The sequence below is a fragment of the Meleagris gallopavo genome, chromosome 12 (assembly GCF_000146605.3).
Source record: "Meleagris gallopavo isolate NT-WF06-2002-E0010 breed Aviagen turkey brand Nicholas breeding stock chromosome 12, Turkey_5.1, whole genome shotgun sequence".
NCBI classification, from domain to species: domain Eukaryota; kingdom Metazoa; phylum Chordata; class Aves; order Galliformes; family Phasianidae; genus Meleagris; species Meleagris gallopavo.
Genome location: NC_015022.2, coordinates 19191577 through 19205936, shown reverse-complemented (window position 1 = coordinate 19205936; position 14360 = coordinate 19191577). Strand labels below are relative to the sequence as shown.

Below are 14360 nucleotides of genomic sequence, written 5' to 3'. Positions count from 1 at the left end.
GCCCGCCCGCGGCTGTTGCCTGCGGGTTTTCTCGGCACTGGGCCGTGTTGCGCCCCGGGGAGCTCCAGCCCCGGGTCGCAAATCCCCATCCGTTGCTCCCGCTGTGTCCGATACCCCCTCCGGATTTTGGAGGGCCGGCGCTGGGTTCGCCCCACGGCCGCGGTGCGTTGCGTGTGGGCACGTGCTGAGCCCGGTGCCCGCGTGTGGCTGCGGGAAGCAGTGCGCGCACAGCCCCGGCTGCGTGCTCACAGGAGGCCTCGTGCTCCGGCTCTGCAGCTCTTGCGTAATGTGGCCGAGCAGTCACACGGTGAGCGGGGCTGGTAGGGCGGCCTGCAGGGAGGCAGCGAGCCGCTGATCCCGGCACGCTCAGCAACCCAACGCCCGGCAGCACCGGGGCTGCGGCGGCTCGGAGCCGTGGCACAGCTCCGGCAGGGATTGCTGCAGCCGCGCTGCTCCGGCTGAATGCTGCTGTTGTTGTTGTGCAGCAGTGGTGCCCTCGCAGTGCTGTTGCCTTTGAGTGGCTCCTGTGTGCTCCCGCTCTGCCTGCAGCAGCAGCAGCAAAGGCTGTGTGTCGGCTGGGGGTCACCGCCCCCTGGTTTGTTGCTGTGCCCCAGAGCAGCTCCATAGCTTGATCCTGGCTCATTTGCCAGGTTTTGACTCCTCGTATTGTCCAGGAGGAATTTTCTGTTTGGGGAACACTGAGTGGAGGCTGTCACCATCCCTTTTGGTTTCAGAGCGCACCCGGAGGATCCATTTGTGTTGCATCTGCCCGTGGGGCACAGCAGTTCCTGCCACGCGAGCTGCCTGCAGGGCTGCTGCTCTGCACTGATTCACCGGGGCCAGCACCTGGCTCTGCACCATGTCTCATTACTGGGACAAATGCAGATGGAAGCACCCGGGCACTGGGCTGCCCACAGCTCTGCAAAGTGATTAACCTCCCAGCAGACGGGATGAGCAGCAGAATGCTGATGGTGCAGCTCTGCAGCCCGCTCAGTGAGGATGGCTGGGGGTCTCTGGGCGGGGGATGGCAGCTCTGCAGAACAGAGGGGCTGTTTCCTCCCGTGCCGGTACGGAGCTGCGCTCGGCAGCGGTGGCTCTTTGGAAGGCGTGGAGGAAATTTCTAGCATCGCCCCTGATCACCATTAATTGTTGTTGGAGGGGATTTACCCATCCGGGCTTCAGACGCGAGCATGGGGCTCCTTTCAGACAGTACCTTTGGGTTTGGATTCCTTCCGAACCAAAGCAAAACTCGAAAGGTTTCAAATTCTCCACAAAGGAGGAATGTCAAAGGCTGTGCCTTCCCAAACGCTCTCTGTTTTCATGTTCACCTATTTTGCTTTGCTGCAGGTTTTTGTTGTTGTTGTTGTTGTTGCTGGAATGCAGTGTGCTTAGCATGCAGCACATGTGAGAGGAAGGGAGTGAAGTTATTTGGAAAATGGAGGTGCAGAACAGGATTTGGGATTTGTGTCCCCAGCGTGGGGGGGCTCGGGGTGTGTGCTGCTCGCTGGTTGTGGGCTCTCTGTTCACATGGTCTCAGCCAAAGGATGGGGTGATGTCAAGGGGCAAAAAACCCTTCCCCCACATTTGTCATGGAAATCCAAATAAGGACATCCGGGGACAACACAGTCTTCTACAGATGTTGTATGAACAAAGGAGCTGAAGTCACAGCCCGCATTTTGCCCCAGCAGTCACACAGAGGAGCTGACAGGAGGGCACCGCAGTGCTTTCTGCACCTCACAAGTGCCTGCCTGCACCTTGGCTGGCAGCTCCCTTTGGCACACAGCTGAGGTGGGGATGCCCGTGGTTACGGTGCTGCTCCCACCCTGTGCTTTGCCCAGGTGTCTGCAGTGAGCCGTGTGACAGCAACGCAGCGTTGCACCAGGGGCGTTGGGAATGGAGCCCTGCTGACATCGAGTTGGAATATTTGGGCAGACCTTGGTCTGCGAGCTGCATACATGCGTGTCCCTATGCAGCATCCCTAGGCACGGGTGGGGTGGTGCTGTGGGGAGCCCAGCAGGGCTGTCCTGCGTGGGGCAGGGGCTGCAGGCTGCTCCTGCTGCAGTGTTCTCAGCCCAGAGCCTGGCTGTGCACCAGGTGGAAGTGCCTTGTGCCTGCTGGGACCTGGCTGATGGCACTGAGCATGAGCACAAAGCGTGGTGCTGTGCCTTGTCCCTGCAGGTAATGAGGTCTGGGGTGCCAGATGGGCTCCACGGTCCCAAGCAGCCGTGCTTTTGCTTGTGTCAGACCTGACTCTGCTGTTCCTTATTGTGAGTGTTGGAGATGTTTGGTCCCGTCTTGTGGTTCAGTGTCCCTGGAGCACCTGGAGCTGTGCAGGGGGGATGGCAGCAGCACCCTGCCTGTCCCCCTGCAGCACTGTGAGTGGGCAGCACAGCACTCTGCACGGAGCCCCCTTTGCGGTGGCACACACATTCAATGCAACCGTCTGGTGGCTTTGGCTGGGGATGTGCAGGATGGAGGAGCCCAGGAGTCCCCACCGTGGGCATGGGAACAGGATAAGGGTGTGGGAATAGGACACAGGTGTGGCCCTTGAGTGCCAGTGGGTCCTGCTGAGCCCCATGGGGAGCTGGGTGGGTGCGAGGCAAGCGTGGGAGAACCCTGGGCATGGCTCCCAGCTGCCTTGTTGGGGGACCTGCACATCTCAGCACCTTGGGACAGCAGGACGCGAGTCCTGAGGTGCTCAGAGGTGCCCAGCACCACTCCCAACAGGTGCTGCTTTGCCTCCATTCTGTGCTTGGCAGAGGGCAGTGCGGCTGCGCCAGCAGCACCAGCATGGGGACATCAGACACGAGGGAGGACATTTCTGCGGAGCCATCCCTGCACGTTAATCACTTGGGTAGTCTTCATTAATTCAAAGTCATTTGTTGAGGTTCTGGAAGCAGAAATAGCTCCCAAGCAGCATTTTGCTATTGCGCTCTTGCCTCGGTAAAAATAGCTGGGTTGCTGCTGGGCGACAGGGAACCGAGGTGCTGGGGTGGGGTGTGGGGAGCAGGGCTGCAGCGGGTGCCGGGCCAGCTCCCTGCACACTGCACCTCCTGCACTGTGCCAGCCCTGCACTGTGCCAGCTGTGCTGCTGTGGCCATGCAGGAATGGGGATGCAGCAGTGCAGCCTGCACCAGGGCTGAGCTGCTCCGGCTGCGGGTGATGGGCACTGGGAGCAGCATGCAGGTTCCTGCAGGAGTGGCTGTGCTGTGGAGACGTGGTCCTGCCCGTTGCCCAGTGGCCACACACAGCATCCGGGTGCTGGAGTTGATTGGACTTCTGGAGCTGGGATTTTTCATGCTGGTGTCTGCCTCAGACTAAATGACTTCAGTGTGATTGAGCGGGGGGTTTTGGAGGCCGGGGCAAAAGCAGAATACACTCTCTGCCGGTGCTGAAAAACACTTGCAGCATCTCCCTGCGAAGCTCGGGCAGCTCTGGCCCTGGAGGAAGGACTCAGAGCATCGCCTGCTGCTGCTTTCAGCACTGCTCACCGTGACCTGAAATGCTCCCGTGCTGTTCCTGCAGGCAGAGCCGCCATCAGCCGCACCCTGGGGATAAAGCAGGGGGATGCTCAGTGCCCAGAGCCTGGCGGGGGGACTGCGGGAGGTGCTGCAAAATGCCTGCAGTGAGGGACCCGAGCTGCACCCGTCTCGTTTCTCAGAAAGCAGAGCAAGGGGAGCTTTGATGAAAGGTGATTTGTGAGTGCCTCCACAGATGTGTGCTAATGAGAGCTTCCAATGAGCAGAAAAGGCAGCGAGAAGGAGAAGCGTGAGCTGCAGGAGCTGTGCCTGCTGCAGGATGGGGATAGTCTGCCTGCCCTCGGGCGGCTGGCACTGCCAGCCCTGGTGCCACCTCTGTGCCCCCAGCACAGCGAGCGCTGCTGGAGCCGTTCCCGCGCTGTCGGGAGTGATGTGTGGCTGAGATAACAGCGGAGGCTCATAATTCAGGAGGAGATAACAGGCGGTGGGAGTTGTATTATTCAAATATAAAATAACTTCCTCCTTCGGAGCACGTTGCGCTTCCTGGGCGTTGGATGGGAATGATGGCAGTGACAGCACGCGGTGTGCACAGCCCCAGGGCCAGTGCAGGGCATGGCAGCATCACGGTGAGGCACAGCCACCCATGCAGCTCCAGAACCTGGACAGGTGTCTGTCAGGGGCGTCCTGCTGCCCCTAGAAGCCTTTGGGCTGGGAGAGAGGAGACGGAGGGGTGACGTGGCTCAAAGGAAGGGCTCCCCCAGCAGCCGCAGGGCACAAGGATGTGGCACCGGGGTGCATCGCAGTGTGAAGCCGTGCAGCTGTACCTGTCAGCTCTGGGGCTGTGCTGGGAGGATGCAGCACATGGAGGTCCTGCAGGAGCCGGCAGGTTGAGCGAGGCCGGGGCTGTTTCTGGCTGTTACCTGGTGAATGCAGCCCCATGTGAGCACTGTGCTGCAGGCACACCGGGTGCTGCGCTCCTCGCCCCTCACCCCCGTGCTTGCGGCTTCTCCCAGCAGCCGTGGAACCTGCTTGCCCTCGTTGAACTCCGCAGCAGAGCAGCAGACAGCATCAGAAGGAGCTCTTTCCAGCAGGTTTCTGCCTGGCCTGGCTGCTGGCGGCAGTGCTGCGCGTTACCTGTCTCCTAGGAGACAGCAGGAAAGCACAGCAACAGCGCAGGTTGGGGCCGCGCGGGCTGCCGCCGCCGCACAATTAGCACCAATACTGTAAATGTCAAGGGAAGCTGAAAATAGCTGCTGCACCGTCCTGCCGTGCTGCGGCTATGAGAATGGCCAGGGCTGGCACTGCTGCACGTGGGGCACGGCTCTGAGCAGGGTCCTGGCAGCAGGGATGCGATGGGACATGGCAGGGATGCAGCACTGCATCCCCTGCACGGGGGAAGGCTCCCTCCTGGCCTGCAGCCCTGGGCTGTGATGTGTTCGTGTGCACTTGGGATCTGGCAGTGCCCCGCAGGACGTTGTTACTTGCGGGCGTTCCCTGCTCTGTGTTTCATAGCAGTGTCCCTCCTGCAGCTCCATGGCTGCGCTCCCGGAGCGGTGCTGCAGAGCGCTTGGTTGTGAGCAGAGCAACATGCTGCTGACCACAGGGACCCTCCTGACCCTGTCCTGCTCTCCCCACAGCATTACTTCACCGTGAACTTCAACCATGAGAACCAGAAGACGCTGGAGCTGCGCACAGAGGATGCCAAGGACTGCGACGAGTGGGTGGCGGCCATTGCCCACGCCAGGTACCGAGGGCTGCTCCTGTGCCATGTGTCACTGCTTCTGCACCCCATCCCCTGCCACGTGCATGTGCCAGCGGGCTGCAGGGCTTCCATTGGGGACAGCAAAAATGGTTGGGAATGGGATTGTCGGAGTGGGCATCGCTGTGCTGTGCCATACTGGTGCAGCATCCCCTGGTGGGAGGACTGATGGCAAGGAGGGGATGGCAACGTGGGGTGCATGCGGGTGCTCAGATGCATACAGCTCTCTGTATCCTGTCTGCGGGTCCCGCTGAGCTGTGTGACCGGGGGTGCGGTGTGCCCGGGGCTCCCGGGGCCACTCTGACAGCCGTGTCTGCTCACAGCTACAGGACCCTGGCCATGGAGCACGAGGCGCTGATGCAGAAGTACCTCCATTTACTTCAGATCGTGGAAACGGAGAAAACTGTTGCCAAGCAACTCCGACAACAGATTGAGGATGGGGAAATTGAGATCGAGCGCCTGAAGGCGGAGGTGCGGGGCGCTGCAGCGGGCACTGCGGGCACAGTGATGGGGCAGACGTGGGGGTTGTGTCACACGTGGGGGTTGTGTCACACGTGGGGTTGTGTCACACGTGGGGTTGTGTCACACGTGGCTGCTGGGGTGGGGGCAGTGCTGGGTGGAGAAAAGGATCCTGGGGAGGGATGGGCGCTCCCTGCCATTGCACTCTGCCTGCTGGGGCTGTGCAGGGACGGGGACAGGTGAGGCAAATAGGGTCCGCCTTGCTTAGGGCACGTCACTTCCAGCCATTAATTGATAGGGTCCATCAATTGATATGGAATCTGGAATAATCTCACTTGGTGTCTACCTGAAACCCAAACCTTCCTTTCTTTCTCTTTATCCCCAAAATTAGATTATTACTTTTTTTTTTTTTTTCTTCCCAGTAGTCTTTGAAAGTTTTCTTATTTCTATTATCTGTCTATAAAGTCAGAATTTGGATTTCCTGACGTTTGTTTTCTGGATGGCATTTTTTCCAGACCTTTTCCTGTAGCTTTGTCAATGGTTGCAGGGCTGTGGGTGGGGGTGAAGCAGCGCATGCAGGGGCGAGAAGTATGGGCAAGGAGTGCAGCGTGCTGTGCTGGGTGCTGGCTGTGGCTCAGGCAGGCTGGGGGCACGGCTGCATCCCCGCTGCCATCCCACCGAGGGCAGCATCCACTGCGCCGTGTCCGAGCCGGGTCCTGCTGTGAGGGCACTGCAGATGTGCTGCTGTCCCTGTGCTGCAGATCGCCTCCCTGCTGAAGGACCACGAACGCATCCAGTCAGTGCAGAGCAGCGCGCCCAGCGATGATGACAGCGACATCAAGAAAATCAAAAAGGTTCGGCACAGCCGGGATGTGGAGCTGCTGGGCCGATGTGGGGCTGTTAGGGGGGAGCTTGGCTTTGAGCTGGGCATCCTCCCGCTGCGTTGGGCTGAGCACCCACACGGAACCCACACGGAGCTGCTGCCAGACGGTGCTGCCTCACATCCACGTGGCTGGCAGTGAGCAGCCTTCCTGGGGGGGTCACATTCACCTGCACAGATGCAATGCTGGCTGCTGCTGCCCGCCGGCACCATGGGCTGCATCCTGCCCAGCGCCGGGCACGGTGTGTGCTGTTAGTCAGCCTGTGCTAATGAGCCTGCCTGCACTAACGAGCACTGCTCCCACAGGTGCAGAGCTTCCTGCGCGGCTGGCTGTGCCGCAGGAAGTGGAAGACCATCATCCAGGACTACATCAGGTCCCCACACGCCGACAGCATGCGCAAGAGGAACCAGGTGGTGTTCAGCATGCTGGAGGCCGAGGCTGAATACGTGCAGCAGCTGCACATCCTGGTCAACAACTTCCTGCGGCCGCTGCGCATGGCTGCCAGCTCCAAGAAGCCGCCCATCACGCACGATGATGTCAGCAGCATCTTCCTCAACAGGTGGGCTCTGGCTTGGGAGCGTCTGGGTTGGATTCCTTCTGGGGCGCCTCCACCTGGAAACATTCTGTGATCCTGTTCTGAGCAATCCAACCAAATTCATAGCGTTGGTGCAGGGAGAGGAGTGTTGCTGCCAGGCCTGGGGGATGCAGGGATGGTTTTTTGGCTGTTGGGAATTAAACACGCATCGCTCCACTGGCGGCACGTGGAGACAAGGGGCAGCCACCAGCAGCGGGCATCCATTTCAAGCAAAGGGGGAATCTGGTTAGCTGCCAGCCTGCAGCCAGAGGGAGTGGGCTTTGCAAAAGTGCGTGGAGGAGACACTGGGCACAGAGGAGGCGATGCTGCCTTGTGGGGGCTGAGATGGTGGGGACCCCCAAGCTCAGGGGCTCAGGGTGCTGCCGAGTGCCCACTTACTGTCCTGGGACCTCCCCGCAGCCCCTCTGGCAGGACTCATCGCCAGGCTGCCCCACACGCAGCTGAGGGTGATTTGGTCCAATTATTACCTCTTCTTGTTCATCTGCCCTATGCCTGTGGGTTTCCTTGCAGCGAAACGATCATGTTTTTGCACCAAATCTTTTACCAAGGCCTGAAAGCAAGGATATCCAGCTGGCCGACGCTCGTGCTGGGTGAGTGCCCCTCGGCCCTGCTCTGCTCCCCGCTTCTCGCCGCTGTTCCTAATGAGGCTTGGCAGACTTTTGCTAATTGCTGGCAGCGGTGAAGTGCAGCACTGCACATCGCTGCCGGCCCCTGAGCCTCGGTAACGTCAGGCATGGGCCTGAGCAAAAACAAAAGAGTAATTGGAAAAGCCAATTGCTGCCTCTGTCCGCAGCCGACCTCTTTGACATCCTGCTGCCCATGCTGAACATCTACCAGGAGTTTGTGCGGAACCACCAGTACAGCCTGCAGATCCTGGCGCACTGCAAGCAGAACCGCGACTTCGACAAGCTGCTGAAGCACTACGAGGCCAAGCCCGACTGCGAGGAGCGCACGCTGGAGACCTTCCTCACCTACCCCATGTTCCAGGTGACCGTGGCTGATAGCCCCCCGTGCCCCAGCCCAGCCCAGCCCTGTGCTGTGCTGCTGAGCCCCTCTCTGCTCCGTGCCGCAGATCCCCCGGTACATCCTGACGCTGCACGAGCTGCTGGCACACACCCCGCACGAGCACGTGGAGAGGAACAGCCTGGATTACGCCAAGTCCAAGCTGGAGGAGCTCTCCAGGTCAGAGCCGTGGGGTGACACAGGGCTGTGTGGTATGGAGGGAGGCGGTGGTTCTGGGAATGCCCTTCATTTGTGAGCTTACCCAGTGCAGCCCCCCAGCCTGTTTCAAGGGAGCTGCAGAACAGCTTGGCTGCGTGTCACTGGAGCTCACCTCTCTCCTTCAGGATAATGCACGATGAAGTGAGTGAGACCGAGAACATCCGAAAAAATCTGGCAATAGAGCGGATGATCATCGAGGGCTGTGAGATTCTGCTGGACACCAGCCAGACCTTTGTACGACAAGGTACCGTGCTCCTGCCGCCGTGTCCTCCTCGGGCAGTGCAGCACCCCGTGGCACCTGCTGTCCCTGCCGCCCCACGGAGCCAGCCAGAGCCAGGGACGGGTTCTCTCCCTGCAGGGTCCCTCATCCAAGTGCCGATGTCAGAGAAGGGGAAGATCACACGCGGGCGGCTGGGCTCTCTGTCACTGCGCAAGGAGGGCGAGCGGCAGTGCTTCCTCTTCTCCAAGCACCTGATCATCTGCACACGTGGCTCTGGCGGCAAGCTGCACCTCACCAAGGTGGGCACTGGGGACAGGGCATGGCACTGGTCAGGGTCACAGAGCAGCAGGGGCCGGGGCAGCGGCTCCCCATCCCGCTGGGACTGGATTTACCATCCTGCCTCTGACCCCAATTCCCACTCTGCAGAATGGCGTCATCTCCCTCATCGACTGCACGCTGATCGAGGAGCAGGAGAGCACTGACGAGGACGGTAGGTACCCCCACTGCCCCGCAGTTCCTGTGCCCTTCCTTGGGGTGGGGGGATTTGGCTCGTGCATCTCCCCATCCAATGTCACTGTGCGCGCGTGCTCTGCTCCAAAGCGAAAGCTTCAGGACAGGACATCGACCATCTCGACTTCAAGATTGTGGTGGAGCCAAAGGACGCGTCGTCCTTCACCGTCATCCTCGTGGCATCCTCCAGGCAGGAGAAGGCTGCCTGGACCAGCGACATCAGCCAGGTATGGCTCGCCCCTGGGGGCCAGCATGCATGCTGTGTGGCCACAGAACATCACCAGAAGGTGTTGCTGGTGTCTGGTGGCTCAAATAGTGGAAGTGGAGTACGGGGATGCCAAGAGCAGCACCACATGGATACAGGGTGTCCTGTGGGCTGCCTATGAGCTGCGCTAGAGTTGACTTCTCCCCTGACCCCTGCATGTGGTAACACCCTACAAGCTCTGTGCTTGCTTGGATTTTAGGAAAAAATTATTCTCCAAAAGAAGAGAAATGGGAGCGGGGTGCTTCTCCCACCACTGCCCCCCTCCCATGTCTCCCACTGTTTCTCACAGTGCGTGGACAACATCCGCTGCAATGGGCTCATGATGAATGCCTTCGAGGAGAACTCCAAGGTCACCGTGCCACAGATGATCAAGTGAGTGCTGTGGGGCAATGCTGTGTGCTTCAAGGACACAGGACTCTGCCCTGCCCCAGCTTTGCCACTTATCTGGGGCCCAGCCTTCCCCGAAGCAGTCCCGAGGCACCTCGTGAGCAGGGCTCCATCCCCCAGCACCCTGCATCCCCAGTCCCTGCATGCCTTGAGTGCGGCTGCTCATGCCCTGCAGCTCTTGGTCTCATTCCAGGCTGGAGCCACAGATCTCTTGTTTCTCTGCAGGTCTGATGCCAGCTTGTATTGTGATGATGTTGACATTAGGTTCAGTAAAACGATGAATTCCTGCAAGGTCCTCCAGATCCGCTATGCAAGCGTGGAACGGCTGCTGGAGCGGCTGACAGACCTGCGCTTCCTGAGCATCGACTTTCTGAACACGTTCCTGCACTCGTACCGCGTCTTCACCACCGCCCTGGTCGTTCTTGACAAGCTCATCACCATCTACAAGAAACCCATCAGCGCCATCCCTGCGCGGTGAGGCTCTGTCTGCGCTGTCTCCCGCCTGCTGGTGCGCCGCGCCGTGCCGCGCTGCAGGGTGAGTGCCGGCTCCCGTCTCCTCCTGCAGGTCCCTGGAGCTGCTGTTCGCCAGCAGCCAGAACACCAAGCTGCTCTACGGCGAGCCCCCCAAGTCCCCCCGCGCCAACCGCAAGTTCTCCTCGCCGCCGCCGCTCTCCATCACCAAATCGTCGTCCCCCAGCCGGCGCAGGAAGCTCTCCCTCAACATCCCCATCATCACTGGGGGCAAAGCGCTGGATCTGGCGGCGCTCAGCTGCTCCTCCAACGGCTATGCAAGCATGTACTCTTCCATGGGCCCCTTCAGCAAGACCACCCTGGACATCAACAAGCTGTACGTGTCCAGCAGCTACCCCAACAAGATCCCTGATGAAGGGGAAGCGGCCGCGGAGAAACAGGAGGAGATGCTGCCAAGCAAGCAGAGTGAGTCTCCGTGGGAAGGGCGGGCGGTGTCCTGGCTGTGAACTGCTGGGGTCACATTGCCATCACGCGGGTGCCTGGGCTGCAGCACGGGCTGTAGGGAAATGAACAGCCAAAAATGGGGCCGCACCGTACGCAGTGCTGGCAGTGAGCTCTGCCTGCTCACCAGGCTCAGACGTGTCCGTCCGGGAGGAGTCTGACACCGACCCCAACCAGAGCGATGAGGCGGAGGCTGAAACTTCACCGACAAAATCTCCGACCACTCCCATGTCCATCAAGTGCAAGAACTCCTCAGGTGAGATGTGAGCGCGGTGCCTGTGGCTGCGGGCTGCTGCGGGGATGGGGGGACCCGGCTGGGCTGCAGCTGTGTTTGAGTGCTGCCGTTCCCCCTGCAGATTTCTCCCTGTTCTCCTACAACAATGGTGTGGTGATGCCGTCCTGCCGGGAGCTGGACAGCACTCGCAGCGCCCTGTCTGCCACCTCCGCCTTCGCCATCGCCACGGCGGGCGCCAACGAAGGGACCCCCACCAAGGAGAAGTACCGGCGCATGTCGCTGGCCAGCGCAGGTGCGGGGTTGGGTTCTGCAGGGTCAGGGTCTGCATGTGCCCGTCCCCACTGTGTTTGGCTGCTGCCCCCAGCAGTACTGTGGCTCTGCAGGTTGCACGTTGCAGGCAGCCAAGCCCCTTGCACATGGAGCTCGACTGCGTTGGGGTACTTGGAAGCATAAGGCTTTTCCTTCTTGCAATCCTAAAAGTACCCCAAGCAGCTCCTGGCAGCGCTGTGGCTGTGCTGAGCAGTGCTCCTGCTTTCAGGCTTCCCAACTGACCAGCGGAACGGGGACAAGGAGTTCGTCATCCGGAGAGCAGCCACCAACAGGGTCCTCAATGTGCTGCGCCACTGGGTCTCCAAGCACTCGCAGGTGCAGCGGGGGGCCCGGGCAGTGGTGTCCCCGTGGCACAGGGCAGCTCAGGGGGTCTGGGTGTGCTCTTTGGGGTCCCTCAGTGCTGGCACAGGTTTGGCAGTGGGCTCAGCCAGGCTCAAGTTGGGAAGACAGTTTGGATCTTTTTTCTTTCATTAAGCAAATGAGTGGACATGGGGAGATGGGAAGTGCTGCGGATGCAGCAGGGCACCACGGCACGGGGCTGCGGGAAGTGCATCGCTGGGGTTTGGTTCTTGGGAAGAGTCAGCAGGATGAGATCAGGGTCAGGGGCCGTGGTGTTCCCTGGTGTCCCCCGTCCTCGTAGTGTTGTAGTGCACTGTGAGTGAAATTGATCACAGCTGTGCCTGATTTGGCAGGACTTTGAAACGAACGAAGAGCTGAAGTACAGGGTGATCAGCTTTCTGGAGGAGGTGATTCATGACCCCGAGCTCCTGACTCAGGAGAGGAAAGCAGCCGCAAACATCATCAGGTGAAGGGCTGGTGGAGGGTTCACTTCTCCTGGTGCAGTTCTGGGCTCCCATGGCTGCTCCCAGGGTAAAAGTGGGCATGAGGACATGGATGGGAACCTGGGCAGCCTGAGCTGATGGGGGGCATCCAGCCCGCAGCCAGGGCGGGGGGGGAGGGTTCTGGGGTCCTTTCCCATGATTCTAAGTGCTGTATCCTTTTGTGCTACAGAACTCTGACACAGGAGGACCCAGGGGACAACCAGACCACGCTGGAGGAAGTGGTGCAGATGGTGAGCTCTGTCAGCTGCTCGGTGTGCGCGGCAGCCCTGGTGACCCGCTGCTGGAAACAGCAGCACCAAAGCAGCCCCTGTCCGGATCCGTTCATCTGCAGCATTGGCAGCGCTGCAGGGGCACAGAGATGGGCCAGCCTGCAGGGTGCAGGGGTGCCTGGTGGGTTCCCAGTGCCCCCAGACCTGCGCCAGTGCTGCTGGCTGATGCTGTGTCAGCACCGCTCCAAGCAGAGCGCAGGGAACGTGCTGTGCATTTACAGAGCTCAGGGTGAGCACTGTGCTGGTGCTGCTTCTCTGCACTCAGAGAAAACAAAAGCCTGGAAAAAAACAGGAGCACTCCAGCGTGGCCTGGTGCGCCTGAAACAACAGTGCTGCTGCCCTCTGGTCTGCACGCTGCTTTCTGCAGGCTCTGAGTCCCTTCAGGTTTTAAGGCTTTTGTCTGCAATCACTGGAGCTGCAAACTGCCCTGGAATTGGAGCATGCAAACAAACACGGGGGTTTCGCTCTGCTGCTTCCCCCGAGGAGCTGAGCTTTAAGGACAACACCGGGGAAAGGCAGTGCCCTGTGGGGCTTGGGGTGCCCATCGGGGTGCAGGGGCTGCGAGGTCCCCTCGTAGGGTTCCTCCACCTGGGGACAGCAGTGGCTCCGGCAGGGGCAGGAGCAGCCCATCGGCTGGGGGCATCCCTGCTCCTGCTGCTTTTCTGACATCCCCTGGGAGATCCATCCCGGCAGCAGTGGGCTCTGCGCTGCGCCCACCTCAGGGGTCTTCACAGAGCTGCTCTGCTCCTGCTTCAATTCCCTGCTGCTTTGTTAATTAAGTAGGTGTAGGGTAGAAAGGCGGCAGTTACACAAACCAGTGTGCTGGGATCTGACACTCCATTAAATCAGCAGTGGGGATTGGGTGGCTGTGTGTGTCCACATGGGCACATGTATGGATGTGATTAATGCTCTGGGATCCCCCAGCGCTGTATGGGCTCAGGGAGAGCAGCTGTGACGGGCGGGCTTCGTGGCACAGTTGACTTTGCCTGTCCCTGGGACAACCACGGTCAGGCTGGATGGGCTCTGAGCACCTGGTGGAGCTGTGGGGTCCCTGCTCGTTGCATCAGGCCCAGAGGGTCTTTGGGGGCTCCCAACCTGAACCGCTCCACGATGGTCCTAAGCAGCCCTCGTTGTTGCCCTCACCGTAGGCTGAGGGAGTCAAAGCTGAGCCCTTTGAGAATCACTCGGCGCTGGAGATAGCAGAACAGCTGACGCTGCTCGACCACCTGGTCTTCAAGAAGATCCCCTACGAGTGAGTGGGGCACGGGGTGTCTGCTGGTGGGGCTCGGCTGGCCGCAGCACCGGCGGTCACCGGCACCGCCCTCTGCAGGGAGTTCTTCGGGCAGGGCTGGATGAAGCTGGAGAAGAACGAGCGGACGCCGTACATCATGAAGAACACGAAGCACTTCAATGATGTGAGCGGGGCTGCGGGGTGGGGTGGCGAGCGGAAAAAAGAACGGAGCGTGCGGCGCGCGGGTGCGGACCGATCCGCTGCCCAAAGCGCTGCTGATGCCGGGGCTGCTGCCTCCCGAAGGTCAGCAACTTAATTGCGTCCGAGATCCTGCGCAACGAGGAGCTGACAGCGCGCGTCAGCGCCATCGAGAAGTGGGTGGCGGTGGCCGACATCTGCCGCTGCCTGCACAACTACAACGCCGTGCTGGAGATCACCTCCTCCCTCAACCGCAGCGCGATCTTCCGCCTGAAGAAAACCTGGCTGAAGGTCTCCAAGCAGGTGGGGACGGGCAGGGCGGGCGGTGGGCCGCAGGGGACGCCGGTTTGGTCGGTCCGTGCAGGAGGGGCGTTCCCCAAAAGGAGATTGCTGCTGCGCGCACTCGTGGATGTGGGCGCTTCTTTCTTTTCGAGGGCTTCTCGGACCAGTTATGGATGAGCAGAAATAACTCCTGTGTTGATTTACTGGGCGCAGAAATAGCTTCTA

At 60.4% G+C, this 14360-nt stretch overlaps 1 protein-coding gene across 1 annotated transcript in view; it reads left to right on the top strand.

Annotated features, from left to right (window-relative positions):
* The window catches only part of RASGRF1 (Ras protein specific guanine nucleotide releasing factor 1), an 18946-nt gene that overhangs the window by 1004 nt on the left and 3582 nt on the right, over positions 1-14360 (top strand). Inside the window, exons 2-23 of the mRNA XM_010717670.1 lie at positions 5117-5223; positions 5562-5709; positions 6459-6551; positions 6884-7137; positions 7684-7763; positions 7967-8160; positions 8246-8355; positions 8520-8638; positions 8753-8913; positions 9041-9104; positions 9215-9351; positions 9679-9761; positions 10002-10250; positions 10342-10712; positions 10879-11004; positions 11105-11275; positions 11522-11628; positions 12006-12118; positions 12325-12385; positions 13573-13676; positions 13755-13839; positions 13959-14156. Of these exons, the coding sequence (XP_010715972.1) occupies positions 5117-5223; positions 5562-5709; positions 6459-6551; positions 6884-7137; positions 7684-7763; positions 7967-8160; positions 8246-8355; positions 8520-8638; positions 8753-8913; positions 9041-9104; positions 9215-9351; positions 9679-9761; positions 10002-10250; positions 10342-10712; positions 10879-11004; positions 11105-11275; positions 11522-11628; positions 12006-12118; positions 12325-12385; positions 13573-13676; positions 13755-13839; positions 13959-14156 (3135 nt within the window). The remainder of the gene's footprint in view (positions 1-5116; positions 5224-5561; positions 5710-6458; positions 6552-6883; positions 7138-7683; positions 7764-7966; positions 8161-8245; positions 8356-8519; positions 8639-8752; positions 8914-9040; positions 9105-9214; positions 9352-9678; positions 9762-10001; positions 10251-10341; positions 10713-10878; positions 11005-11104; positions 11276-11521; positions 11629-12005; positions 12119-12324; positions 12386-13572; positions 13677-13754; positions 13840-13958; positions 14157-14360) is intronic.